The 26,352-nt window shown below is 42.9% G+C and overlaps 1 protein-coding gene across 22 annotated transcripts in view; it reads left to right on the plus strand.

Annotated features, from left to right (window-relative positions):
- Nucleotides 1-26,352, plus strand: part of CEP112 (centrosomal protein 112) — a 420,211-nt gene that overhangs the window by 70,978 nt on the left and 322,881 nt on the right. For 20 of the 22 annotated variants that reach the window (XM_082441876.1, XM_082441874.1, XM_082441872.1 and 17 more), the window contains 3 exons: nucleotides 773-872; nucleotides 5,311-5,429; nucleotides 11,612-11,755. In XM_082441876.1, coding sequence (XP_082298002.1) covers nucleotides 773-872; nucleotides 5,311-5,429; nucleotides 11,612-11,755 — 363 coding nt within the window. Of the gene's footprint in view, nucleotides 1-772; nucleotides 873-5,310; nucleotides 5,430-11,591; nucleotides 11,756-26,352 lie in introns of those variants that run through there. The other 2 variants (XM_082441883.1, XM_082441884.1) reach the window with 2 other exon arrangements.

The following is a 26,352-nucleotide window of genomic DNA, read 5'->3' on the forward strand; positions in this document are numbered from 1 at the left end:
TACTTCTGCCTCAATTTGGTTTTCTTTTTTCCCTTTGGTTAGCACATTTTTTTTTCTGCTTGCAAACTTTCTTACTCTTTGGTTATTCTCTAGTTTTTTTTTTTTTTTTTTTTTTTTTGGCGTGTAGATGTACTTAGAAGCATATAATCATAATTAAGTTTATTAAATGATTCATTTAAAAACTTCTGACACAATATAAATTAAGGATGTAAAATATCCATGCAATTTTTGACATATTTTGAGCTGACTTTTTTGATTCCCAGTAGCAGAACTAAATATAAAAGAAGCCTATTGCATTGCATGTTCCCATGTGTCTGGGAATTCTTGTTATTGTGCATGAAAGTGATAGAAGAACACTAGTGGGAGGGTTCAGGGATGTGCGTGTCTGCAGATGTTCTATCCCAGTGTGGTGGGGAGGTGAGTTGTACTGTATCAACATATCAAGTTTCTGATGGCTTCTCTCTGCTAGTTTGTGACGGCTTAATCTCTGAAGTATATTTTAGAGGATCACCTAATTTATCATTTACAGTCTCCTTAAGAATTGGTACATGAAAATTCAAAGCAGATAACATTTCTTTTGGTAATCAGTTATTCTAGTGTAGTTAATATTTTGTCAATGCATTAACGTATAATTTTTTCATCTTTTTTTGGGAAGCCATTTATGGGATTAGCTGAGATAGACTTTCAAAAATATTGTGCTATTTTTAAAAAAAAAATGTGTTCCGTACATAAAACAATATCGTATACTAAAATATTTTAAATTCGTTTGCAGATTTTAGAAAGAAAGAATAATGAAATAGAAGAAATGAAAACTTTATACAAAAAGAAACAAAATGAAATGGAGGAGACTATTAGAAAACTTGAAAAGAAAGGTGATGTTGTATTGTTACATAAACCTTTTAATAACACTTCCATTTTATTTTAGTGCTTGTATAAAGTAAAATTTTATTTCTGGCCTTTTGTAGTATGAGAAGGGAATGTTTATGTGGGTTTCCATCAGTTGATCTGTTGATGTGAGCTTCTATAGGACTTAAGAAAAACTGTGTGTGTGTGTGTGGTAGCAATGGTGGTTGGTTTGGTTACAGATTTGGAAGAGTCTGTAACTGTCACTCCTTCTTAATTCTCTCTCTCTTCCCTGGGCTGGAGCTGCCATAGGTCAGTCATAGAATTAGAACTTACTGGCTTTCACAAGGAAGTCTAGAGAAATTACTCCTTTTGGTCTAATAAAATTCATTCCATTAAGTATCTACTTTATGCCTTATAGTATATGCTAGTATTATGATCGACAGAGCAAACATTTAAAAAGTATTCCCCATTTACACTTTCATTATGAAGGAAAAGAAAGCATGTAATCAAGTGTTAAATTGACTATGACTATAGGTTGAAACGTTGAAATGCAACAGACAGTCGTTAGGGAGAATGCTGAAAATATTTTGTAAGATTGGCTTAGTTGAGAGAAGCGTTCCAGGGACTGGGGTAGGAATGTGATATTGGTAAGTTGTGGAAGGGGTGCTGCAAAACCATGTGTCTAGAGTGGGGATCCTATACATTAAGAGACAGACTGAAAAAGATTAAGATAGGTGACTTGGCGTGACCTAAGCATGACCTTGAATTTCAGATTTAGCAGTTTCAGGTTTATCCCATAGATGCTGGGGAGTCAGAGGAGAGTTTTGAGAGGTGAGGTTTAGGACCTCGTATTTTGGGTGGAGTAGTCTGGTAACAGTGGGCGTGTGAAAAACATGGTGAGGCCAGTTCCCAGTCTGTTCTAATAATCAGAGGCAGAATGGAGAGAGAGAGAGAGAGAGAGAGAGAGACAGAGCGAGGGGGGGGGGGGCGAGAGAGGGGGCGAGAGAGGGGGAGCGAGAGAGGGGGCGAGAGAGGGGGAGCGAGAGAGGGGCGAGAGAGGGAGCGAGAGAGGGGGAGCGAGAGAGGGAGCGAGAGAGGGGGAGCGAGAGAGGGGCGAGAGAGGGAGCGAGAGAGGGGGAGCGAGAGAGGGAGCGAGAGAGGGAGCGAGAGAGGGGGAGCGAGAGAGGGGGAGCGAGAGAGGGGGAGCGAGAGAGGGAGCGAGAGAGGGGGCGAGAGAGGGGGCGAGAGAGGGAGCGAGAGAGGGAGCGAGAGAGGGGGAGCGAGAGAGGGGGCGAGAGAGGGGGCGAGAGAGGGGGCGAGAGAGGGGGAGCGAGAGAGGGGGCGAGAGAGGGGGCGAGAGAGGGGGCGAGAGAGGGGGCGAGAGAGAGGGGCGAGAGAGGGGGCGAGAGAGGGGGCGAGAGAGGGGGAGCGAGAGAGGGGGCGAGAGAGGGGGCGAGAGAGGGGGCGAGAGAGGGGGCGAGAGAGGGGGCGAGAGAGGGGGCGAGAGAGGGAGCGAGAGAGGGAGCGAGAGAGGGGGAGCGAGAGAGGGGGAGCGAGAGAGGGGGCGAGAGAGGGGGCGAGAGAGGGGGCGAGAGAGGGGGAGCGAGAGAGGGGGCGAGAGAGGGGGCGAGAGAGGGGGCGAGAGAGGGGGCGAGAGAGGGGGCGAGAGAGGGAGCGAGAGAGAGGGAGCGAGAGAGGGGGAGCGAGAGAGGGGGCGAGAGAGGGGGCGAGAGAGGGGGCGAGAGAGGGGGAGCGAGAGAGGGGGCGAGAGAGGGGGCGAGAGAGGGGGCGAGAGAGGGGGCGAGAGAGGGGGCGAGAGAGGGAGCGAGAGAGGGAGCGAGAGAGGGGGAGCGAGAGAGGGGGCGAGAGAGGGGGCGAGAGAGGGGGCGAGAGAGGGGGCGAGAGAGGGGGCGAGAGAGAGGGGCGAGAGAGGGGGCGAGAGAGGGGGCGAGAGAGGGGGCGAGAGAGAGGGGCGAGAGAGGGGGCGAGAGAGGGGGCGAGAGAGGGGGCGAGAGAGAGGGGGCGAGAGAGGGGGCGAGAGAGGGGGAGCGAGAGAGGGGGAGCGAGAGAGGGGGCGAGAGAGGGAGCGAGAGAGGGGGAGCGAGAGAGGGGGAGCGAGAGAGGGGGCGAGAGAGGGGGCGAGAGAGGGAGCGAGAGAGGGAGCGAGAGAGGGGGAGCGAGAGAGGGGGCGAGAGAGGGGGCGAGAGAGGGGGCGAGAGAGAGGGGGCGAGAGAGGGGGCGAGAGAGGGGGAGCGAGAGAGGGGGAGCGAGAGAGGGGGCGAGAGAGGGAGCGAGAGAGGGGGAGCGAGAGAGGGGGAGCGAGAGAGGGGGCGAGAGAGGGGGCGAGAGAGGGAGCGAGAGAGGGAGCGAGAGAGGGGGAGCGAGAGAGGGGGCGAGAGAGGGGGCGAGAGAGGGGGCGAGAGAGGGGGCGAGAGAGGGGGAGCGAGAGAGGGGGCGAGAGAGGGGGCGAGAGAGGGGGCGAGAGAGAGGGGCGAGAGAGGGGGCGAGAGAGGGGGAGCGAGAGAGGGGGCGAGAGAGGGGGCGAGAGAGAGGGGGCGAGAGAGGGGGCGAGAGAGGGGGAGCGAGAGAGGGGGCGAGAGAGGGGGCGAGAGAGAGGGGGCGAGAGAGGGGGCGAGAGAGGGGGAGCGAGAGAGGGGGCGAGAGAGGGGGCGAGAGAGGGGGCGAGAGAGGGGGAGCGAGAGAGGGGGCGAGAGAGAGGGAGCGGCGAGCACCCCGCTTGTTAGGAAGCTTGGCCTCTGGTCCCAGACCTGCTCTCCAGCGTCTGCCGTGTCACGCCAGCACGTCTCTGCGCCTCGGCTTACTCGTTACGAAGTGGCCCATTAGATAAGTAATATGTACGAAGTCCCGTCAACTCAAGGGTGTCACGCTTCCAGGCTTCTGGGATTTTGCGTGTGAGATGATGAGGAGCCGGAATATCTGAACGATGGCGGTGGGAGTAGTGAGGACGGGGCGGAAGAAGACAGTTGGAGGGTCTGGTGAATGCTAAGAGGCAGGCGATGAGTAAGAGGAGAGTGGAGAGGTTTTCCTTGAGCCGCTCCAAATTCCAGTGACTATAGAGATATTTAAAATGTATTTCTAGGTTTTCAGTTTTCACCCTGATTCAAACCAGGCAGTTTAAACATGCCTAAGGTTTAAAAATATTATTTCCTAAGGCTTTTTGACTTGCAAACAGGTCTTAGTTTTAATTTTGGAATTGTGAAGCAAAATGTTGTAGATGCTAGACTAATATTAGGTTAACTTGGATTCTTCTTCTTCTCACCTTATTTGTTGCACAGTTGAGATATAAGAGTGAAAGAAATTTCTATGTAAATGTTTATGAAAATTTTGCTATCTTGAAGTAAGTGAATAAAAACATATTCAGTAAGCTAAGAAAATGTTGCATTCAAGCAAATACACAGCTGAATTTATTTTGCCATCCAGATGACATGAATATATTAAACACATTTTCACTTGAATCAATGACAGTTGAAAGCATTTTTAAAAAGAGGATAGAAATTTAAATGATTTATAAGGGAAATCTTTTATATAATTTAAAGCGTATTTTGTTTTAGTCACACAAACTTTGGCAGCGATTTTAGTGTGTCCAGCAGCAGCATGTTGTAATGACGGCCCTGCATCTATGCACTCAGTACACATAGTTGGGAGTACTTGCCTCTGCGCCGCTCTTTTGCTCTGTAGATAAAAAGTTGAAATATCTCTCTCCTCAGGAAATAAGCAAGTAAACCACTATAACACATAATGTAATAAGTGACTTAGAGGAGAAATCTATGAGGTTCACTGGGAATAAAGAGGAGCGTCTCTCTGCCCCTGCAAGAGGAGGAGCCTGGTTGGTGAACGGTCCATAAAGAGGCGCGACTTGGGCTGAGACTAGAGATGCGCAGTGTTGCAGCAGGGAGGGCTGGGGCATGCCAGGTACATCAGTGATCACATTTGGGCCGTGATGCAGGAGCGGACGTGGCCTCGGGGATCTGCAGATAGGCCGGTACGTTCATGAGTTTAAACATATGGAAGTGGCAAAAGATGTGGCCAGAAAGCAGCCAGATCACGAGAAGCCGATCTCCACGTCAGAGGCTTTTGGCCGTCGTCTTGTGGCGGTGGGGGGAGCTGCGGGGTGATTTTGAGTCTGCGGGTGGCGTTACAGGGTCTGCACTGTAGAAGGACCTCTTCACAGCAGTGGAGGATACACTGGAGGGGAATGATGCGGAGGCCAGCACACTGTTCACATTGTCGGGGGAGTGAGTAACGGGGGATTCAGCCAAGGCTGTGGTGGTGGAAGTGGAGAAGAAGAGAGGAAAGAGTACGAGAGAGTTTAGGGCAGAGAACGGATAAGACTTGGAGGGAAACGGAATGATCTGTTAACTGGTGCGCTATGTTTTTATTATCATCAGACTCTTAACGTGGTAGCTAGAATTGGTTTAACTATGTTTTCATCCTTTTTGACAGTTCAGACCCTCATACGTGAATGTCAAGTTATCAGAGAGACCAAAGATAACCAGATTGCAGAGTTAAAAAAGATATGTGAACAAAGTACAGAATCTCTGAATAATGATTGGGAAAAAAAGGTAAGCTACATAAAATAAAATAGTTTTGGAAAAATATAAAGGGTTATACTTTAACGGAACAAATTTAATTATAAAAATAATGGGTGTTCACAAAATATACAGAAATGTTTGAAAAAATAAAAATAACTTAATATTCTAGACTAACTAGAAATAGCTGTTCGTGTTTTGGTATATTTTTTCTGGAAGTTTAATGGTTTATAAACTAGTTTTCATTTAGAAAGGTTACTTTTAAGAATTCTTGAATTTAATTAAGGTTCTGAATTTTTTGTCAGAGCCAGTAGATTTTAAGCAAAATTAGCAGGGATGTAACAGCAGGTAGTTTTTGGAAGTTAAACTGTTTAAACTTTGGATGTAGGCCCTGGATCATTTCTTTGCTGGAATCTCAGGTAACACAATATTTGTAGCATAAATTTGTTTTTGATGTAAACAAAATTCAGTAGTGGATGGCTTATTCTTGGAGGAGCATTTAATTCGGAAAAATATTTTCATAAAATTCAGCAGCGCCAAGAGTAATGTAAAAAATGCTCATGATGAACGAGTCTTACATAGTCATGTGTAGGACTTTCATTAGGAGCCCTTAGCCATCAGTCGACATCACAGTATGTATGTAAGAGGAAAGAAGTATGTTACTTCTTTTGAGGAGCTCTCTGATAAAGATCTGCAGTTAACTCCTCCTCCGGATAGTCCCCGATTAATCTGGGTTCAGTCTGTTTTCCTGAGAGCTCTGATGCCTCCCCAGGCTGACACAGGTCTGATCTGTCCTGGCTGTGGCAGCTTCAGTGCCAGCCTGGGAAGGGCCCGTGTTCAGAGGGGCAGGCTTAGCTGTTTTCTAGTTGCATTTTCATTTGAGTGGTTTTATCTTTTCTATGAATTTGGCATATTTTTCTGCTTGCATCAGGTCCATTGTGTTCATAGTAGCCCCTGACTCCCTTTCCCCTAGTTCCTTCTTCCCCAGTTTAAGTTGTCTGGTGTTTGCAGAGAAGAGTCTCTGTCTCCTGCCGTGCGCAAGGGTACATTTTATGGTTTCAGCTGGACCAGCAGCTCTTTCTTAAAGTTACACGGTGATTAGTGGATGTGAAACACCGCGAATGTGGTAAAAGGTCTTTTTTGTGAAGTACAGTTGCATGTAAATCTGGGCAGAGATGAATGCCTGGTGCAAGCAGGGTAGGTGCCAAAAATGAATAAGCAGAGGATAGATGTACATTGTGATTTATGTGGTCATCCATTCAGAAAATGTGAAGTATCTGTACCGCCCAGGTGAGGTGAGGTGAGGTGGTGTGTGTATGTGTGTGTGTGTATGTATGTGTGTGTGTACTCCCTCGCAGAAATCTCCATCCTACATTTCTCACTTTAAGGCCCAGGTATCCAACTACCTAGTTAAGATCTCTCCTTTTTAGCTTTTTTAGAGTTATCCTATGATTGACGCAGCAATGCCTTTCCTACCTACATACCCAAGAGAAATGAAAACACGTGTCTGCACAAAAAGTTATACATGAATGTTCATAGCAGTATTATTCATATGAAAACCAAAAAGTAGAAATCAACTGCTGAGTGGATACATAAAATGTAGTATATTAATACAATGGAATATTGCTGGGCAGGGGACAGGTATGAAGGACTGGTACACGCTACACCATGGGTGAGCCTTGAAACCATCATGCTAAGTGAAAAAAGCCAGTTATAAAAGACCAATTCTATGACTCAGTTTGTATTAAATGTCCAGAATAGGCAAATCTATAGAGACGGAGAGACGAGGGCCATGATAGCTAAAGAGCACATGTGTTCTTTTGGGGTGATAAAATTGATTTTGGTGATGGTTGCGTAACTCTGTGAACATACAAAAAACCCTTGAACTGTCTGATTTAAGTTGGTGCTCTGTATGGTATGTGAATAAAGCTGCTAATGTTAATAAAGCTGTTGAAAAAAGATGGGTCTCTCCTTGACCTAAATTCCATCATTCTCCCCAGACTCCATCTTCTTCCTCTGTCGCCGAAGCAGCCCCCTCCTAAGGCTCCCCTTCTCCCTGTTCCCGGGGGTGGTGGCGTCTGCTCGGCTGCTGCACACTCTCCTTCTGCCTCACCTGTCACGCCTGGTCACTCGTGCTTCTGTTCTGTTTGTTGTGATGTATTCGCATTGTCCCTCCCCTAGGTCTGGAGACCGTGTCTCTGGCCTCCGTCGCTGTAACTGGACCCTCGGCACCTCCTCAGTCTGTGCCCCATGACACAGCCATGTTGACGGTCTTTCTGCAACACAGATCTGGTGTTCCTCGTCACCGTGAATCACCCCAGGGGTTCCCAGCGGCCCTTAGGTTTTGAGGCTCTTCGTGACTGAGACGCTGGCCACCGTTGAAGCCTCCTCCTTTGTCGCAGCCCTGCTCCCCTCCTTACACTTTGCTACTAGCTGCACAAAGCTTTGCCAGTTACCCGGCTCTACCATGCTGTTTCTAATCTATGGGCCTTTTTAAAAATTGAGTTACGACTCATATGCCATAAAATCTTCCCTCTTAGAGTGTACAGTTGAGTGGTTTTCAGCCTGTTCATGAGGTCCTGCCACCATCACCGCTGTATGGTTTCCAGGGCATTCCTGTCAGCCCAGAAGATACCTGGTACCCGCTGTCACTCTCTTCCCACGCTCCCTTCCTCTACCCTCTGCAACCACTCATCCACTTTCTGTCTCCACACTTTGGCCTATAAAATCATGCAATACATGGCATTTTGTTACTGGCTTCTTTCACTTACCATAATGTTTTTAAGTTTCCTCCATGTTTTAGCATGAATCAGTAGTTCAATCCGTATTATGGTCAAATAATATTCCATTGTGTTGATGTACCACGTGTCACCAGTTGGTGGACATTTGATTCCACTTTCTGGATAATAATGCTTTTATGAAAATTTGTGTACAAGTTTTTGTGTGGACCTGTTTTTTCATTTGTCTTGGCTATTGAAGAGGGAGAAGCACGGCCTGCATTTTCCTTTCCTCACCCCTCATAGCACTTCTGATGCCAAATGTGTGGGCTTTGCACACATCAAGCAATTCCCTTTGACGCCAGTTGGATGTCCTATAATTCAATTAAATTTGACACTATTTACCTAGAATCAGTATCACATCCCACAGGTTAAGGTCTCAGTCCCACAAGAGTGCGCCCACTTCAGCGTCAATCGAAAGTCCCAGGTTGTTGCCTGTACGTCTGACCAAGCGGCTCTAAGTAGGAGTTCTCACCGCTTCCTGCCTGGATTCATGCCATGATTTGCTGGAACGGCTCACAGAACGTAGGGAAGCGCTCACTGACATTCTACCATTTAACCATTTATTGTAAGGGATATAAGAGATGCAGGTGAGCAGCCAGGTGAAGAGATGCACAGGGCCAGGTATGTGGGAAGGAGCGCAGAGCTTCCCTGCCCCCTCCTGGCACACTGCTCTCCCGGCACCAGCTGTTCACCCACCTGGAGGCTCTCCAAACACTGTACTTTTGGGATTTTTATGGAGGCTTTATTATATGGGGATGATTGATCATAAATGTAATCTTCAGCCCCTCTCCCCTTCCTGGAGGATGGGGGCGCACTGAAAGTTCCCGGCTTCTGATCATGGATGGCTTGGTCTTTCGGGTGACCAGCCCCCATCCTGGAGCTGCCCAGGAGCCCACCCAGTCACCCAGGAAATCCCAAGGGATATAGGACCTCAGAGCCAGGAATTGGGGGCAGAGACCTATATATATATATATATATATATATATATATATATATATATATATATATATTTCTGTTATATCACAGGTATATAATTAAGAGTGGAATTTCTGGGTTATGTGCTAATTCTGTGTTTAACATTTCAAGGAATTCCCATACTGTTTTCCAAAGTGGCTACACCATTAACCTGTTGGCTTTTACGATACCTTTTCTTCTATTTGGACAGATTCCTGGTTCCTCTGGGCCTCCTCTGGCGTGAGGCAAGTACGTGGTCAAATGTCCAGGTTATAGACCAATCTGTAGGATACTGAGAGGGCCTTTGCACCCCCTGAACCCGTTGCCAAACCCTGGCTAAAATATCTCCTTGTGGGTTTATAGATCCCCTTATTGTCAGGGCCACGATGGCATCCTATGGCTTAGCAAGGTTTGTGCTTTAGAACATGCCTAATAATATTTGCTGCTTAAGCAGTTTATGCCTCAGGGGAATGTTTGCCCTCTAAAGGCTCCCGGGCCGAGTGACCTGGACTCCAGTTCATTGCTAGGCTTGGGGAAGCTCTCGGTGACGCATTTGCTTGATATATGGTAGATGCTAATAAAACGTGTTGGATGGATGCAGTCAAAATTCGCTCTGCAGTTAGTTGGTTAAGTCCATGATGTGAGACCTGCGGGTGCGGAGGGCCGACCGTATTCTTTGGACGACACCATTTATGTTGGGGCCTGAGCACCGCGGATGGTCCGGAGCAGACACCCGGTGGCTGCCCAGGGCCGACAGAGCGCGCGATTAGTCCCCAGTCAGACCGCTAGGCCAAGTGCGCCTGTCCCCTCCTCAAACGGCTAAGCAAGTTCTAGCACACTTGTGCTCTGGCTGCGCTCACCCTGTGGGTTCCGCTCTAAACTCCCGGGTGAGCTTTAAAGGGCTCAGGCTGGCTGCAGACGTGCCCCAGGGGCAGCAGGCACCGGCCTGAGAAAGCGACGGCGGTGCCCCCGAGAAGGCGCCGCACTCATGGGCCCCTGTGTACAGCAGGGGTTTGACGTTCAGGCGGCGTGTGGCGTGGGACGTTTGGGGGACCACACACGTGAAGAAACCACCGCGACCTTCCAAGTGACTCCTTTACACCCTTTATCAGTGTTGCTGTGCACGTCAGTCAGCAGCTGCGAAGCAACTCTGAGGTGCGGGCGCTGTGGGCTTGGCTGCAGTCCCGTGCCAGACAAGTGACTGACTTCTGAAGACCAGACATGACACCGGTTTAAAACGTATACCTTGGCAAAGAAATATACCATAACAGTGATTTGGGAGACCACTCACAAATACTCAAAATTGCATTTGTTAAATTTGTGAAACCCCAGGATCTTCTGTACGGCTGTTACGGAGCCATCCTTGCTCTTCCCGTTCAGCCAGAAACTAGAAGGAAAGCTCCTGGGACCCTTCCCACTAACAGGCGGCGTTACGGCCGGTCTTCTCCTCTCGTTTCCACCACCTCTCAGGGGTTTCCCCGTCCCTCCAGTACCTTCCTAGTCAGATAAGGTCTCTGTGCATGTGTCATACCCTTGTCTGTCTCGCCTACTCATGAATGGGAAGTAAAGGGTATCTTTTAGACTATTTTGGGCTCCTGCCCCCCACCCAACCTTGAATGAGTCTGGGATTGGATGCAGAGGAGAGGAATTAGATTCTGAATTCCCCTCCCGTGAAAAATAAGTGAACAAACGCCCACAAGTCTGGGAGCACAGGTGTTCAACTCCCTTTGGAACCTGTCCTTTGAACTTTGGTTTCCTTACCTCAGTTACATCGATATTTTAGAGTTTCATCCGTTTAAACATGTATACATAATCTTCATAAAAAAAGATCAGTATGCATGAGGACATAGAGTTCTCCCTAGAGAACTCTCTTTGATTTATAAATACCATCTTTGTGTCCACTTTTGTATAGGTTATGGGATGGATAAAAATAGTTTCTCATTGGGGGTTAGGGTGAAGGATAAAGCTTTTTTTTTTTTTTGTCAAATGAATATGCACATAAACATAAGTATTCTGGTAAGTGAAAAAAAAAAGGATAAAGCATTTTTAACATTACTCTTGTGCAAAATTTCATGCAAATAAGATGAAAATACAGACAGTGAGATAATATTCCTAAACAATAACAGTATTATAAATATTTCTGTTTTCTGATTTCAGGCTAATACTAGTGTTGTTTAGCTGATGCATTGTATTATCTGTCTGATTTATGTACTGTTCTTACCTGAGGCGGATAATTCCCTTTAATATTTGTTTATCCATTACAATTTTCAGTTCAGGAAAGTAAACAAAAAATTGTTTCTTAATCATGCCCTTTACCTGATATCTTTACTTTGAATGTTTGTTTATGAGTTTTATATCTTTTGTTGTTCAGGTCACTATATAAATAAATAGAGAAATATAGGAAAACATTTTTTTCTGAATTGCAAAATAGTCTATTCTATAATAGTAGTGAAAGAGTCAGTTTTTGATTTCACCATGTAGCTCCACAATGCTGTAGCAGAAATGGAAAAGGAAAAGTTTGAACTTCAGAGGCGGCACACTGAAAACATTCAAGAACTGCTAGAGGACACAAACGCACGTCTGAACAAAATGGAGGGCGAATACATGGCCCAGACACAGTCCACAGTAAGTGTTTTTTCTTCTTCTTCTTTTCTTGTCACGTTTATAAACTGTCCTCTTCATCTGCATGTCCCCATGCTTCCAGGATGTGTGCAGTGCATAAATAAGTATGTTACAGAATTAAAAGAAAACATCTCACCTTCCCACTCGACACGGGTTTATGTGCGACAGTGGACGGTCTCTTGAAGTTTGCCGTGGGATTTCACTCTGGATTGTTTGATGCCACTGTTTTTTTTAAACCCCCAGAAGCCTTAACAAATCTTTCTTCTTGTTTTCTTCACTGAATTTCAACCTAGAGATAATTTCTTTTCTTTCTTTATTTCTGTTTTATTGTTTGTTTCAGTCTTTTTAACTGAAGACTTGATTGTTTTTCTGAAAACGTCTAATGCTAGTGTGAAGACAGTCAAATTGGAGATAGGAGTAGTGTGAGCGATCGAAGACAGGTTTTCTTAGTAGATTTGTCTTGACCGAGGAGCCAGACACGGATACCACATGGGTAAGCCCCAGAGTCCCCTTCCGAAAAGGATGCAGAGGGAGGGCACTGTAGTGCACAGCAGGAGACAGTAACTTTCTCCAAGGGAAGACGGGGAACCCCTGAGAGCCCCCTCAGTGAGCACTGCTTGCAGAGGGTAGGTCTGAGGATGTGAATGTTGTCAGCCTTTAGAAGCTCAGCTGACTTCCTGAGATACAGAAGCCTGGGCAGGTGGGCTGAGGGGCCCCTGGGCCAGGGCTCCTCACGTCTGGGGCAAGTGCACCTTGTCAGTCTTGTTTCTGATACATGATACGGCTTTGTGGCGTATGGAGCCCTGTATCCTTCCCTGACCACTTAGCTCACCCAGGCCAGCCTGGCTTGGTCCAAAGTGCTTCCTTGAATTTAAAGCTGTGGAATTTGAGCAAGAGTCCATTACCCGGGCATGTCTTGGAGACCCTAGACCAGCTGAAGGGCCTATCTCAGAGGGTTAAAGAAGTGGGATGCAGGATCCACAGTGATTTGGAGCCTGGGCTTTAGGTCTTGGGCTCAAATCCCAGATCCTTAAAACCTTGAGTGCCATGCGAGCTCTTCAAATGTTTAGTTTCCTCATCTGTCAGATAGGGTAACAGTAGTAATAAAGTGTAATATATGTCGTTGAAAGTATTAAATAAATTAATATACATAAGTTATTTAATAAGTGCTCAATAGATAATTGTTAATGTCTTTGAAAATGTAACATACAAGAAAAGTAATCAAGAGAGCCATATACATGAGAAGGTACTCAATTCAAGAAGTTAAACGATGATTGCTTGAAGATGGCAGGTTGAACTTGGTGTTGGCCTCCATTCCCTCCCACAAAAATGGTAGTAAAGGGATAAAGAAAAAGGCATAACCAGAAGGACAAAGAGAGTGTGAGAGCGATAAAATTCTGGAGTTGGAAAGGCGATGGATGAGCTGACCCAGCCGGTTCAAGAAAGCAGGACCCTGCCTCGGCACTGGGGAGTCTAAGAAGCAAACCGAGTTACACGTGGACCTCCCAGGGGCTCAGGACCTGTTGTACTGCTCGCCTCTGGAAGACGGGGTGCAGGTGCTGCTCCAGCACGTGGAGGCTGGGAGGTTTAAGACGCAGCTAGATGTGGGACTGGGGCGAGGAACACAGGCCGGCTTCTTACACCATTCCTCCTACTTTTGCACGTTTGAAATGTCCCGTGGCAAAACTTTTTTAATGATACAATTAACAGCAAAAACCAGCCAGCTCTTTACATCCTCTCCCCCACTTCCTGCTTCTCACCCACCTCAGCGGAAGACAGGAGGTTACCCTCCGGAGGGAACGGCAGCCTCTGGATTGGGACACGGGGGCACAGCTGGGATTTCTTAGCGCAGCAGCTCTCGGTGTGCAGAGAGTGCGTCCTTGGGGGGGCCCGTGAGGGGCCAGGTTGTAACCCTCTCCCCACTTCCCACCGCAGAGAAAGCAGCAAAAAATCAGGTCACTTGTTATAAGGGGAAAAATGCTGAGCTGTCCTCAGGTGTCTTCACCTCAGCATTCCATGCCAGAAGACAGTGGAGCAGCACCAAGAGAGAAACTGAGAAAAAGCGTGTGGCCTAGGATGGTTTTCAAGTGAGGGACGCAAGCAGTTTCAAACATCAGCAAATATCTTTGATTTTATATGTGTTAAATGTCACTCCAGTGTCTCTAGGTATGAGTATTGGGGGCATTATTTGAGCCCTTCAAATTTGTGTTTTTTCATTTTTCTTTAATTCTGAGAAATTTATATACATTATTTCTTCAAAAAGATCTATCCTTCCTACTCCTTGGGTCTTATTTTTTTTTATAAGTAATTTAAATTTATTTATTTTTTATTTATTTATGGCTGTGTTGGGTCTTCGTTTCTGTGCGAGGGCTTTCTCTAGTTGCGGCAAGCGGGGGCCACTCTTCATTGCGGTGCGCGGACCTCTCACTATCGTGGCCTCTCTTGTTGCGGAGCACAGGCTCCAGATGCGCAGGCTCAGTAACTGTGGCTCACGGGCCCAGTTGCTCCGCAGCATGTGGGATCCACCCAGACCAGGGCTCGAACCTGTGTCCCCTGCATTGGCAGGCAGATTCTCAACCACTGCACCACCAGGGAAGCCCTTGGGTCTTATTTTATGTTTTCTATCTCCTTGTATTTTCTTCCTATCCTCTGCTCCTAGGATAGTTTCCCATTCTGATCTTATTCTTACCAATTAATTTTTTAGTAGATTTCCTTCTGCTGTATTTATTTTATTGTTTCTAATTGTATCTGTTACACCTTTTATTTCAATTATTATTTTTTTCATATCCAATATTTTAATTTGGTTTCTCTTTCTCCCCTCCTCCTCCTTTTTCTTCTTCAGGAATTTCCTGTTTTTCACATTGTTAATATATTCCTTATCTTCTTAAATATACTTATTAGGCTTATTTGAAATTTTTGGTCCATGTGTTTAATTATTTGCCTTCAGAATATTATATATTACATATTACTACATTATATATGTATTATAAATTATAGTTGCTGTATATTATTTATATATACATGTATTGCTGGCTTTCTTTCATAGTTGTCTGAAGGTGTCTAATTATTTTGTACCGTGAGCTCATGTCCTTTGGGTTTATCCATTATTCTAAGGTGTATTGGGGAAAAGCTGGAAGACCAGATCCTTGTGCAGATTAGTTATACTTTAAATAGTGAGGAGGAGGTGACCCTCAGAGCAGAGAGCCCCAGAAAGCATGGGACCACTGCTCAACTCTCCTTGGCAACTTCCCATTTGTAACACACAAACCTCTTTAACCCTAAGGAAAATGCAACTTTGGAGGGAGGGCATCTCCCTAGATTGTAGTATATCAGCCCCCAAGCTTTGGAGAGAGAGATGATCTTTTGATGAAAGAAGGTCTTATTTTTAACTTAGTCAAATTTATCAATCTTTTATAATTAGTGCTTTTTAAGTCTTTTTTTAAATATAAATTTATTTATTTTATTTATTTATTTTTGGCTGCGTTGGGTCTTCGTTGCTGTGCGTGGGCTTTCTCTAGTTGCTGCGAGCGGGGGCCACTCTTCGTTGCGGTGTGCGGGCTTCTCATTGCGGTGGCTTCTCCTGTTGCAGAGCATGGGCTCTAGGCACACGAGCTTCAGTAGTTGTGGCATGCAGACTCAGTAGTTGTGGCTCGTGGGCTCTAGAGCGCAGGCTCAGTAGTTGTGGCACACAGGCTTAGTTGCTACGCAGCATGTGGGATCTTCCTGGACCAGGGCTCGAACCCGTGCCCCCTGCATTGGCAGGCGGATTCTTAACCCCTGTGCCACCAGGGAAGCCCTTTATGTCTTGTTAAACAAATCTTTCTCTAGTACAAGTGCAGAAAGGTTCACCTATATGTTCTACTAAAAGCTTTAAAGTTTTCTTTTTAACATTGAGTTCTTAGTCCATGTGGAGTTATTTTTTGTGACTGGTATGAGATGAGGATCTAATTTCATTATTTTCTACCTGGAAGACCTTCTTCCCCACACGCCCTCCTCCCCCAATTCCTACTTTTGGCTAATTCCTCCTTTGCTCATTGATCTGCCATGCTGTCAGCTGTCAAACTTCCATATATATGAGGGTCTTTCTTCTTGTTGGTTGGCTAATTTCTCTACCTCTGCTAGTATCATACAGTCTTCATTATTATAGCTTCATGATTACCCTTGATGTCTGATAGAGAAGTCTTCCTTTCTTCCTTGTCCATCAGAAGGGTCTTGATTATGCTGAGTCCTTTTCTTTTACATATACATTTAGAATCAGCTTTCCAAGTTGATAAAGAAAATAAAACCCAGGGGTCTCTTGAACTCCTTTTGTAATGTTTCTTCCTGAGTCTTTTATATTTTTGTCATAATAAAATGTTTATACTTTTGTTGTATAAAAGACTCAGGAATAAACGTATATGTCGTAACTTTTAACTCTTAACATGTATGTAATAAATATTTTATTATAGTTTATTGTACTTTGACTAGAACTTGCAGAAAATGTTAAATAATGGTGATGATAGTGGATTTAAAAATAAAATTTTTTTCTTTTGGAAAAAATATACAAATACTCTCATTATTGAAAATTTAGAAAAGTGATATAGTCAAAAAGAAAAAAAATGGATGTCTACATAATAAAATTACTCTTATTGGAAGTGTGTGAGAGTGCCCATTCTTCTACGTTTTGGGCCCAACAATGGGTGTTTTAATTAAAAACAGACAGACAAACCAAAACTTTGCCAATTTGATAGGCGTCTTAGTTTCCTAGACTGCTGTAAGAAATGACCACACACCTGCTATCTCAGAACAAGAGAAATTTATTGTCTCACAGTTTTGGAGGCTAGAAGTCTGAACTCAAGGTGTCCACAGGGCCCTGCCCTCCCTGAAATCTCCAGAGGAAGATCCTTGATTGCCTCTTCCTACCTGGTTGTCTTTTTTTTTTTTTTTTTGATAATAGCCTTCCTAATGGGTACAAAGTGGTATCTCATAGTGGTTGGTTTTGATTTGTATTTCCCTAATGATTAGTGATGCTTAGCATCTTCTCATGTGCTTATTGGCCATTGTATATTAACTTTGGAGAAATGTCTATTCAAGTTCTTTGCTCTTTTTATGATTGTGTTATTTGGTTTTTCATTGTCGTTGAGTTGTAGGAGTTCTTTGTATATTCTGGGTGGCAATCCCTTATCAGATATATGATTTTTTTTTAGTTACCTATTTAAAGGCTGTCCAAATACAGTCACATTTTGAGGTGCTAAGGAGTTAGGACTTCAGTGTATGAATTTGGAGGAAGACAATTCAGCCCATAACTATTGTATAAGTTAACAACAAACATAGCATGCGGTATAAAAGTGAAAAAGCCTAAGTAGTTTTTGGCTCATGAGGTTAAATTTACCAGGCACCTAACATGACCAGGCACTGCAGTGGACCCTGGGGACAAAGCAGTAAACAAGTCCCTTCCACAGTGTTCATGTTTCCATGGGGTGACAGCCAGTGAACAGCTACAGGTGTCCAGTAGTGATAAATGGTGTGATGAAAAAGAAGCCACTGTAAGACATGAGTTTAAATGGGGTGATTTCAGCACTCCCTCTTTCGAGAGCACTGGAATCACAACTAACTGCTGAACAGTCATCGACAGCAAGACACTGGAACTCACCAAAAAAGATACCCTGCATCCAAAGACAAAGGAGAAGCCGCAATGAGACGGTAGGAGGGGCGCAATCACAATCAAATCAAATCCCATAACTGCTGTGTGAGTGAGTCACAAATTGGAGAACACTTATACCACTGAAGTCCACCCACTGGAGTGAAGGTCCTGAGCCCCACGTCAGGCTTCCCAACCTGGGGGTCTGGCAATGGGAGGAGGAATTCCTAGAGAATCAGACTTTGAAGACTAGCGGGATTTGACTGCAGGACTTCAACAGGACTGGGGGAAACAGAGACTCCACTCTTGGAGGGCACACACAAAGTAGTGTGGGCATCGGGACCCAGGAGAAGGAGCAGTGACCGCATAGGAGACTGAACCAGACCTACCTGCTAGTGTTGGAGGGTCTCCTGCAGAGGCAGGGGTTGGCTGTGTCTCACCATGAGGACAAGGACACTGGCAACAGAAGTTCTGGGAAGTACTCCTTGGCATGAGCCCTCCCAGAGTCTGCCATTAGCCCCACCAAAGAGGGGGGTAGGCTCCAGTGTTGGGTCTCCTCAGGCCAAACAACCAACAGGGAGGGAACCCAGCCCCACCCATCAGCAGACAAGCAGATTAAAGTTTTACTGAGCTCTGCCCACCAGAGCAACACCCAGCTCTACCCACCACCAGTCCCTCCCATCAGGAAGCTTGCACAAGCCTCTTAGATAGCCTCATCCACCAGAGGGCAGACAGCAGAAGCAAGAAGAACTACAATCCTGCAGCCTGTGGAACAAAAACCACATTCACAGAAAGACAGACAAAATGAAAAGGCAGAGGAGTATGTACCAGATGAAGGAACAAGATAAAACCCCAGAAAAACAACTAAATGAAGTGGAGATAGGCAACCTTCCAGAAAAAGAATTCAGAATAATGATAGTGAAGATGATCCAGGACCTCGGAAAAAGAATGGAGGCAAAGATCGAGAAGATGCAAGAAACGTTTAATAAAGACCTAGAAGAATTAACAAACACCTAGAAGAATTAAAGAACAAACAGAGATGAACGATACAATAACTGAAATGAAAAATATACTAGAAGGAATCAATAGCAGAATAACTGAGGCAGAAGAATGGATAAGTGACCTGGAAGACAGAATGGTAGAATTCACCACCACAGAACAGAATAAGGAAAAAAGAATAAGAAGAAATGAAGACAGCCTAAGAGACCTTTGGGACAACATTAAACGCAACAACATTCGCATTATAGGGGTCCCAGAAGGAGAAGAGAGAGTCCAGGAAGCACAGAGAGTCCCAGGCAGGATAAACCCAAGGAGAAACATGCTGAGACACATAGTAATCAAATTGACAAAGATTAAAGACAAAGAAAAATTATTGAAAGCAACAAGGGAAAAATGACAAATAACATACAAGGGAACTCCCATAATGTTAACAGCTGATTTCTCAGCAGAAACTCTACAAGCCAGAAGGGAGTGACACGATATATTTAAAGTGATGAAAGGGAAGAACCTACAACCAAGATTACTCTACCCGGCAAGGATCTCATTCAGATTTGACAGAGAAATCAAAAGCAAGCAAAAGCTAAGAGAATTCAGCACCACCAAACCAGCTCTACAACAAATGCTAAAGGAACTTCTCTAAGTGGGAAACACAAGAGAAGAAAAGGACCTACAAAAACAATTAAGAAAATGGTAATAGGAACATACATATCGATAATTACCTTAAACATGAATGGATTAAATGCTCCAACCAAAAGACACAGGCTTGCTGAATGGATACAAAAACAAGACCCATATATATGCTGTCTACAAGTGACCCACTTCAGACCTAGGGACACATACAGACTGAAAGTGAGGGGATGGAAAAAGATATTCCATGCAAATGGAAATCAAAAGAAAGCTGGAGTAGCAATACTCATATCAGATAAAATAGACTTTAAAATAAAGAAAGTTATAAGAGACAAGGAAGGACACTACATAATGATCAAGGGATCAATCCAAGAAGAAGATATAACAATTATAAATATATATGCATCCAACAGAGGAACACCTCAATACATACGGCAACTGCTAACAGCTATAAAAGAGGAAATTGACAGTAACACAGTAATATTGGGGGACTTTAACACCTCACTTACACCAATGGACACATCATCCAGACAGAAAATTAATAAGGAAACACAAGCTTTGAATGACACAATAGACCACATAGATTTAATTGATATTTATAGGACATTCCATCCAAAAACAGCAGATTACACTTTCTTCTCAAGTACACATGGAACATTCTCCAGGATAGATCACATCTTGGGTCACAAATCAAGCCTCAGTAAATTTAAGAAAATTGAAATAATATCAAGCATCTTTTCTGACCACATAGCTATGAGATTAGAAATGAATTACAGGGAAAAAAACGTAAAAAACACAAACACATGGAGGCTAAACAATACGTTACTAAATAACCAAGAGATCACTGAAGAAATCAAAGAGGAAATCAAAAAATACCTAGAGACAAATGACAATGAAAACACGACAATTGAAAACCTATGGGATGCAGCAAAAGCAGTTCTAAGAGGTAAGTTTATAGCAATACAAGCCCACCTCAAGAAACAAGAAAAACCTCAAATAAACAAACTAACCTTACACCTAAAGGAACTAGAGAAAGAAGAACAAACAAAACCCAAAGTTAGTAGAAGGAAAGAAATCATGAAGATCAGAGCAGAAATAAATGAAATAGAAACAAAGAAAACAATAGCAAAGATCAGTAAAACTAAAAGCTGGTTTTTTGAGAAGATAAACAAAATTGATACACCTTTAGCCAGAGTCATCAAGAGAAAGAGGGAGAGGACTCAAATCAATAAAATTAGAAATGAAAAGGAGAAGTTACAATAGACACCGCAGAAATACAAAGCATCATAAGAGACTACTACAAGCAACTCTGTGCCAATAAAATGGACAACCTGAAGAAATGGACAAATTCTTAGAAAGGTATAACCTTCCAAGACTGAACCAGGAAGAAATAGAAAATATGAACAGACCAATCACAAGGAATGAAATTGAAACTGTGATTAAAAATCTTCCAACAAACAAAAGTCCAGGACCAGATGGCTTCACAGGTGAATTCTATCAAACATTTAGAGAAGAGCTAACACCCATCCTTCTCAAACTCTTCCAAAAAATTGCAGAGGAAGGAATACTCCCAAACTCATTCTACGAGGCCACCATCACCCTGATACCAAAACCAGACAGAGAAACTGCAAAAAAAGAAAATTACGGAGCAATATCACTGATGAATATAGATGCAAAAATTCTCAACAAAATACTAGCAAACAGAATCCAACAACACATTAAAAGGATCATACACCATAATCCAGTGGGATTTATCCCAGGGATGCAGGGATTCTTCAGTATATGCAAATCAGTCAATGTGATACACCAGATTAACAAAATGAAGAAGAAAAACCATATGATCGTCTCAACAGATGCAGAAAAAGCTTTTGACAAAATTCAACACCCATTTATGATAAAAACTCTATAGAAAGTGGGCATAGAGGGAACCTACCTCAACATAGTATAGGCCATATACAACAAACCCACAGCAAACATCATTCTCAATGGTGAAAAACTGGAAGCATTTCCTCTAAGATCAGGAAGAAGACAAGGATGTCCCCTCTAGCCGCTATTATTCAACATAGTTTTGGAAGTCCTAGTCACGGCAATCAGAGAAGAAAAAGAAATAAAAGGAATCCAAATTGGAAAAGAAAAAGTAAAACTGTCACTGTTTGCAGATGACATGATACTATACATAGAGAATCCTAAAGATGCCACCAGAAGACTACTAGAGCTAATCAATGAATGTGGTAAAGTTGCAGGATACAAAATTAATGCACAGAAATCTCTTGCATTCCTATACACTAACAACAAAAGATCAGAAAGAGAAATTAAGGAAACAATCCCATTCACCATTTCAACAAAAAGAGTAAAATACCTAGGAATAAACCTACCTAAGGAGGTAAAAGACCTGTAGTCAGAAAACTATAAGACACTGATGAAAGAAATTAAAGGTGAAACAAACAGATGGAGAGATATACCATGTTTTTGGATTGGAAGAATCAACATTGTGAAAATGACTGTACTATCCAAAGCAATCTACAGATTCAATACAATCCCTATCAAACTACCAATGGCAGTTTTCACAGAACTAGAACAAAAAATTTCACAATTTGTATGGAAACACAAAAGACCCCAAATAGCCAAAGCAATCTTCAGAAAGAAAAATGGAGCTGGAGGAATCAGGCTCCCTGCCTTCAGACTATACTACAAAGCTACAGTAATCAAGACAACATGGTACTGGCACAAAAACAAATATAGATCAATGGAACAGGATAGAAAGCCCAGAGGTAAACCCACGCACCTATGGTCAACTACTCTATGACAAAGGAGGCAAGGGTATACAATGGAGAAAAGACAGTCTCTTTCAATAAGTGGTGCTGGGCGAACTGGACAGCTACATGTAAAAAATGAAATTAGAACACTCCCTAACACCATACACAAGAATAAACTCAAAATGGATTAGAGACCTAAATGTAAGACCGGACACTATAAAACTCTTAGAGGAAAACATAGGAAGAACACTCTTTGACATAAATCACAGCAAGATCTTTTTTGATCCACCTCCTAGAGTAATGGAAATAAAAACAAAAATAAACAAATGGGATCTAATGAACCTTAAAAGCTTTTGCAAAGCAAATGAAACTACCAACAAGATGAAAAGACAACCCTCTGAATGGGAGAAAATATTTGCAAATGAATCAACAGACAGAGGATTAATCTCCAAAATGTATAAACAGCTCATGCAGCTTAATATTAAAAAAAACAAACAACCCAATCCAAAAATGGGCAGAAGACCTAAACAGACATTTCTCCAAAGAAGACATACAGATGGCCAAGAAGCACATGAAAAGCTGCTCAACATCACTAATTATTAGAGAAATGCAAATCAAAACTACAATGAGACATCACCTCACACCAGTTAGAATGGGCATCATCAGAAAATCTACAAACAAGAAATGCTGGAGAGGGTGTGAAGAAAAGGGAACCCTCTTGCACTGTTGGTGGGAATGTAAATTGATACAGCCACTATGGAGAACAGTAAGGAGGTTCCTTGAAAAACTAAAAATAGAATTACCATATGACCCAGCAATCCCACTACTGGGCATATACCCAGAGAAAACCATAATTCAAAGAGACACATGCACCCCAATGTGCATTGCAGCACTGTTTACAATAGCCAGGTCATGGAAGCAACCTAAATGCCCATCGACAGATGAATGGATAAAGAAGATGTGGCACATATATACAATGGAATATTACTCAGCCATAGAAAGGAACGCAATTGGGTCATTTGTAGAGACGTGGATGGATCTAGAGACTGTCATACAGAGTGAAGTAAGTCAGAAAGAGAAAAACAAATATTGTATATTAACGCACATATGTGGAACCTAGGAAAATGGTACCGACGAACCAGTTTGCAGGGCAGAAATAGAGACACAGATGTAGAGAACAAACGTATGGACACCAAGGGTTTCGGGAAAGCGGTGGGGGTGGGTGGTGGTGATGGTGGGATGAACTGGGAGATTGGGATTGACATGTATACACTGATGTGTATAAAATAGATAACTAATAACAACCTGCTGTATAAAAAATAAATAAAATTCCAAAGAAAAATCAGTGGGGTGATTTCATCCTCAAGGAGGTGGAAGTTGGTTCTTGGGATTAAAAAATTTAGATATTATAATGGATTGTGACCCTCCAGTGGGCATAGTTTATAAACAGCAAGACTGTGGTATTAAAATTTCATAGTAGGGGATGATTAGAAGAAAAATATCTAAACTGGCTTCTTAGTTAACTAACGGCAATGATTTTTTAAAACGGTTGAGCAACACTGGAATGAGGAATAAAGCAGAGGCGAGTGCTACCGCAGACACGTGCTGGGGAGCCTTTCTTCTGAAGGTGGGATGCTTACACAATGCCTTTGAGAAGTACTGGGGCCGTGTGATCCTCTGGGAAAAGCGTTTCGGGCAGAAGGAATGGCCAATGCAAAGATGCGAAAGCTGGGACTGTCCAGCAAGTTCATCAGAGCAAGGGGCGGCGTGGACGGGGCCCTGTGAGCAGAAAGGAGCAGAAAGGAGCGTGGTAGGAAAATTCGTCAGTGGGCAAATCAGGGAAAGCCCTGTAGTGGATTATCGTTAACAATCCTTCATACAGTTCAGTGAATTTCTGGTACATTTGTATTGAATTTGTATTGGATTGAGCACATGAAAGTGGTTCCATCTGACTATTATTTTTAAAGAATCTGTCTTGCTCTGTGCGGAGAACAAACTCTGGGTGGCCGAGAATGGGAGCCGGGAGACCAATCAGGACGCTGGTGTCTTAGGTCCAGGCGGGAGAGGTGGGCGGCTTGGCCTTGGGGGTCAGTCCAGAGGTGAGAACTGCCAAGTGCTGCTCCTGTTCCCTGGGATGGAGAAGCCTGAAAGTGGATCAGGTTTACTAGGGGGAAAAACCAAGGGTTTATTTTCTGGATAATCAGCATAGTGATGATATTCAAAGCCATGAACAAAAACCTAATTTATATCTGCAATACATTTTCGTCATCTCAACATCCTAAATTTTCACAAAAGTGAATAAATATATTAAGTAATTTTAGGGTTGAAATTTATGAAACATATTGATTGTCTAAAATGCCTACTGCATTGTTATATTTCATTAGTTAAATATCATTAAGAGAGTAATAGCTTTCACAGTGGAATTTTAATTTTTATCAATTTGGGATGTAAAGTAAAGTGATACTTTGGGGCCAAGAGGTTACTGTTAGAGAAACTTCATTATATTTTTAATGAAAGTTGAATTTAAAAATTAGCATTCAGACCTTGTCATTAGGTAACAGTAAGTATAGAGAAAAATGGGCAGAGTCTGTCAGCAGCATTGAATTTAAGAATCATCAAAACTAGACAGATCTTGCTGAGCCGCTCCTGATTTAACAATTAAACAAGGTAGAGTTCAAGGCGTGGTTTAAGATGAAAGACGAGACTGTCACTGAGAATTAGTTCCTGTGTTTTGTTCTTTCAGGCTTTTTTCTTCTTTTTGTTAGGACATATTCTGTTTCCGTGCCATTTATCGTAAGCAGACAATTGTATAGATGACTAGACTCATGTCTTTTGGTATTGGCAGGGATTTTCTTGTGTGAAACTAATAATTAAACATGTAAACACTGGATTTTTTTTTTTTTTAGTTTTGAACTGTATTAAATTTAAATAAACAGAACACAAAATGATGGTGATAGAAAAGTGACATTTTTATAACTAAATCAGTGAGGAGTAGCATGTTACACTGCTCTTTTACTTGGAAATATTCCAAGTTCTTTTGAAATAAGATGTGTAATTCTTCATTATTTAGTCTTAAACAGAGTCCCTTAAACACTGGGTTTTTAAAACAATATATTAGAACTTATAAATATGAAAATGATAGCAAAATTCTTAGATGCTTGGGGAGGTGACAGCTGTAAAATATAGGGCTCTATTCATACCAGGGTTTAGACATACAAAGTCTGTGAGTAGTTTTATTGAGATTTTAGGCTTTATTAGTGGAATTCTTTACCCATTTCTGTACCATGGATGCCACTGGCAATCTTGTGAAGTTTATGCACCCTTTCCCAGAATAATATTTGAAAATTTAATAAAATATATGAGATTGCAAAGAAATTATATTGAGTTACAGTCATCAAAATATTAATAAATCAAAGTCATGATAAAGTAATACATATGCTTCTAAACTAATGCAGTAAATATCAAAATTTAGCAGTGGGCCTAATAACTATTGTAATTTATGAATAATGAGGAGGATAAACAATATTAGTGATTATCCGACACTGTATGGTCTGTGGAAATATCTCTGTTTCTGTTATTCATAGGTATTGCTAGTACGAACTTGGCTGTTGACTGTGTTCATAGTTAAAGGGAAATGCTGAAGGTCAGTTAGGGGACTGAAAATAAAGAGGAGCTATTTTTTTCTGTTCAAAGTCCCTGACACTCTGAATTCTATTCATGGACCTGAATCAAGTTTAAAGAGTATCAAAAGGGCCTAGACACGTGAAGTATTGTGTTAACTATTATTAGCTATTATTGTTAGTGGCATGTGGTGATTCATACAGCAGTTCGTCACTCTCTGAGATGGCCCGGAGTTGTCATTTTATAGTCGCCACCAGAATTTTTCTCCCAGCCTCACAATTTTAAAGAAAAAACTCCCAAAGAGCACCAGTTCATCATTTTGAACAAGATGACCATTTAGAAAAATAGATTTTATTTTTTAGGACAGTTTTAGATTTACAGAAAACTTGAGAAGATGGTACAGAGAGTCCCTATATACCCCACACCCAACTTCCCCTCTTTGTAACGTCTTACGTTATTTTGGTACAGTTGTTACAATCAATGAATCAACAGGATACGTTAATAAACTGAAGTCCATAGTTTATTCAGTTTTCCTTAATTTTTACCTAATGTCCTTTTTCTTTTCCAGGATCTCATCCAGATACCACATTGTATTTTCTGCTTAGGTTCCTTTTGGTTGTGACAGTTTCTCAGACTTCCCTTGTTTTTAATAGCCGTGACACTTCTGAGGAGGACTGGTCAGGAATATTGTATAATGCCCTGTATTGGAATTTGTCTCATGTTTTTCTCATGATTAGACTGGGTTATGGGTTGAGGCAGTAAGATCACGGAGGTAAAGTGCTGTTCTCAGCATATCACATCAAGGGTACGTGCTACTGATGACTTACTGTGGATATTAACCTTGATCATCTGGCTGAGGCAGTGTTTGTTAGGTTTTCCACTGTGAAGGCATTCCCTCCCTGCCTTTCCATACTGTCTTCTCTGGAAGGAAGTACCTATGTGCAGCCTGTGCGTAAGAAGTGGGGAGTTACACTCTC

Source organism: Balaenoptera physalus (assembly GCF_965194825.1).
Source record: "Balaenoptera physalus genome assembly, chromosome: 20".
Lineage (NCBI taxonomy): Eukaryota > Metazoa > Chordata > Mammalia > Artiodactyla > Balaenopteridae > Balaenoptera > Balaenoptera physalus.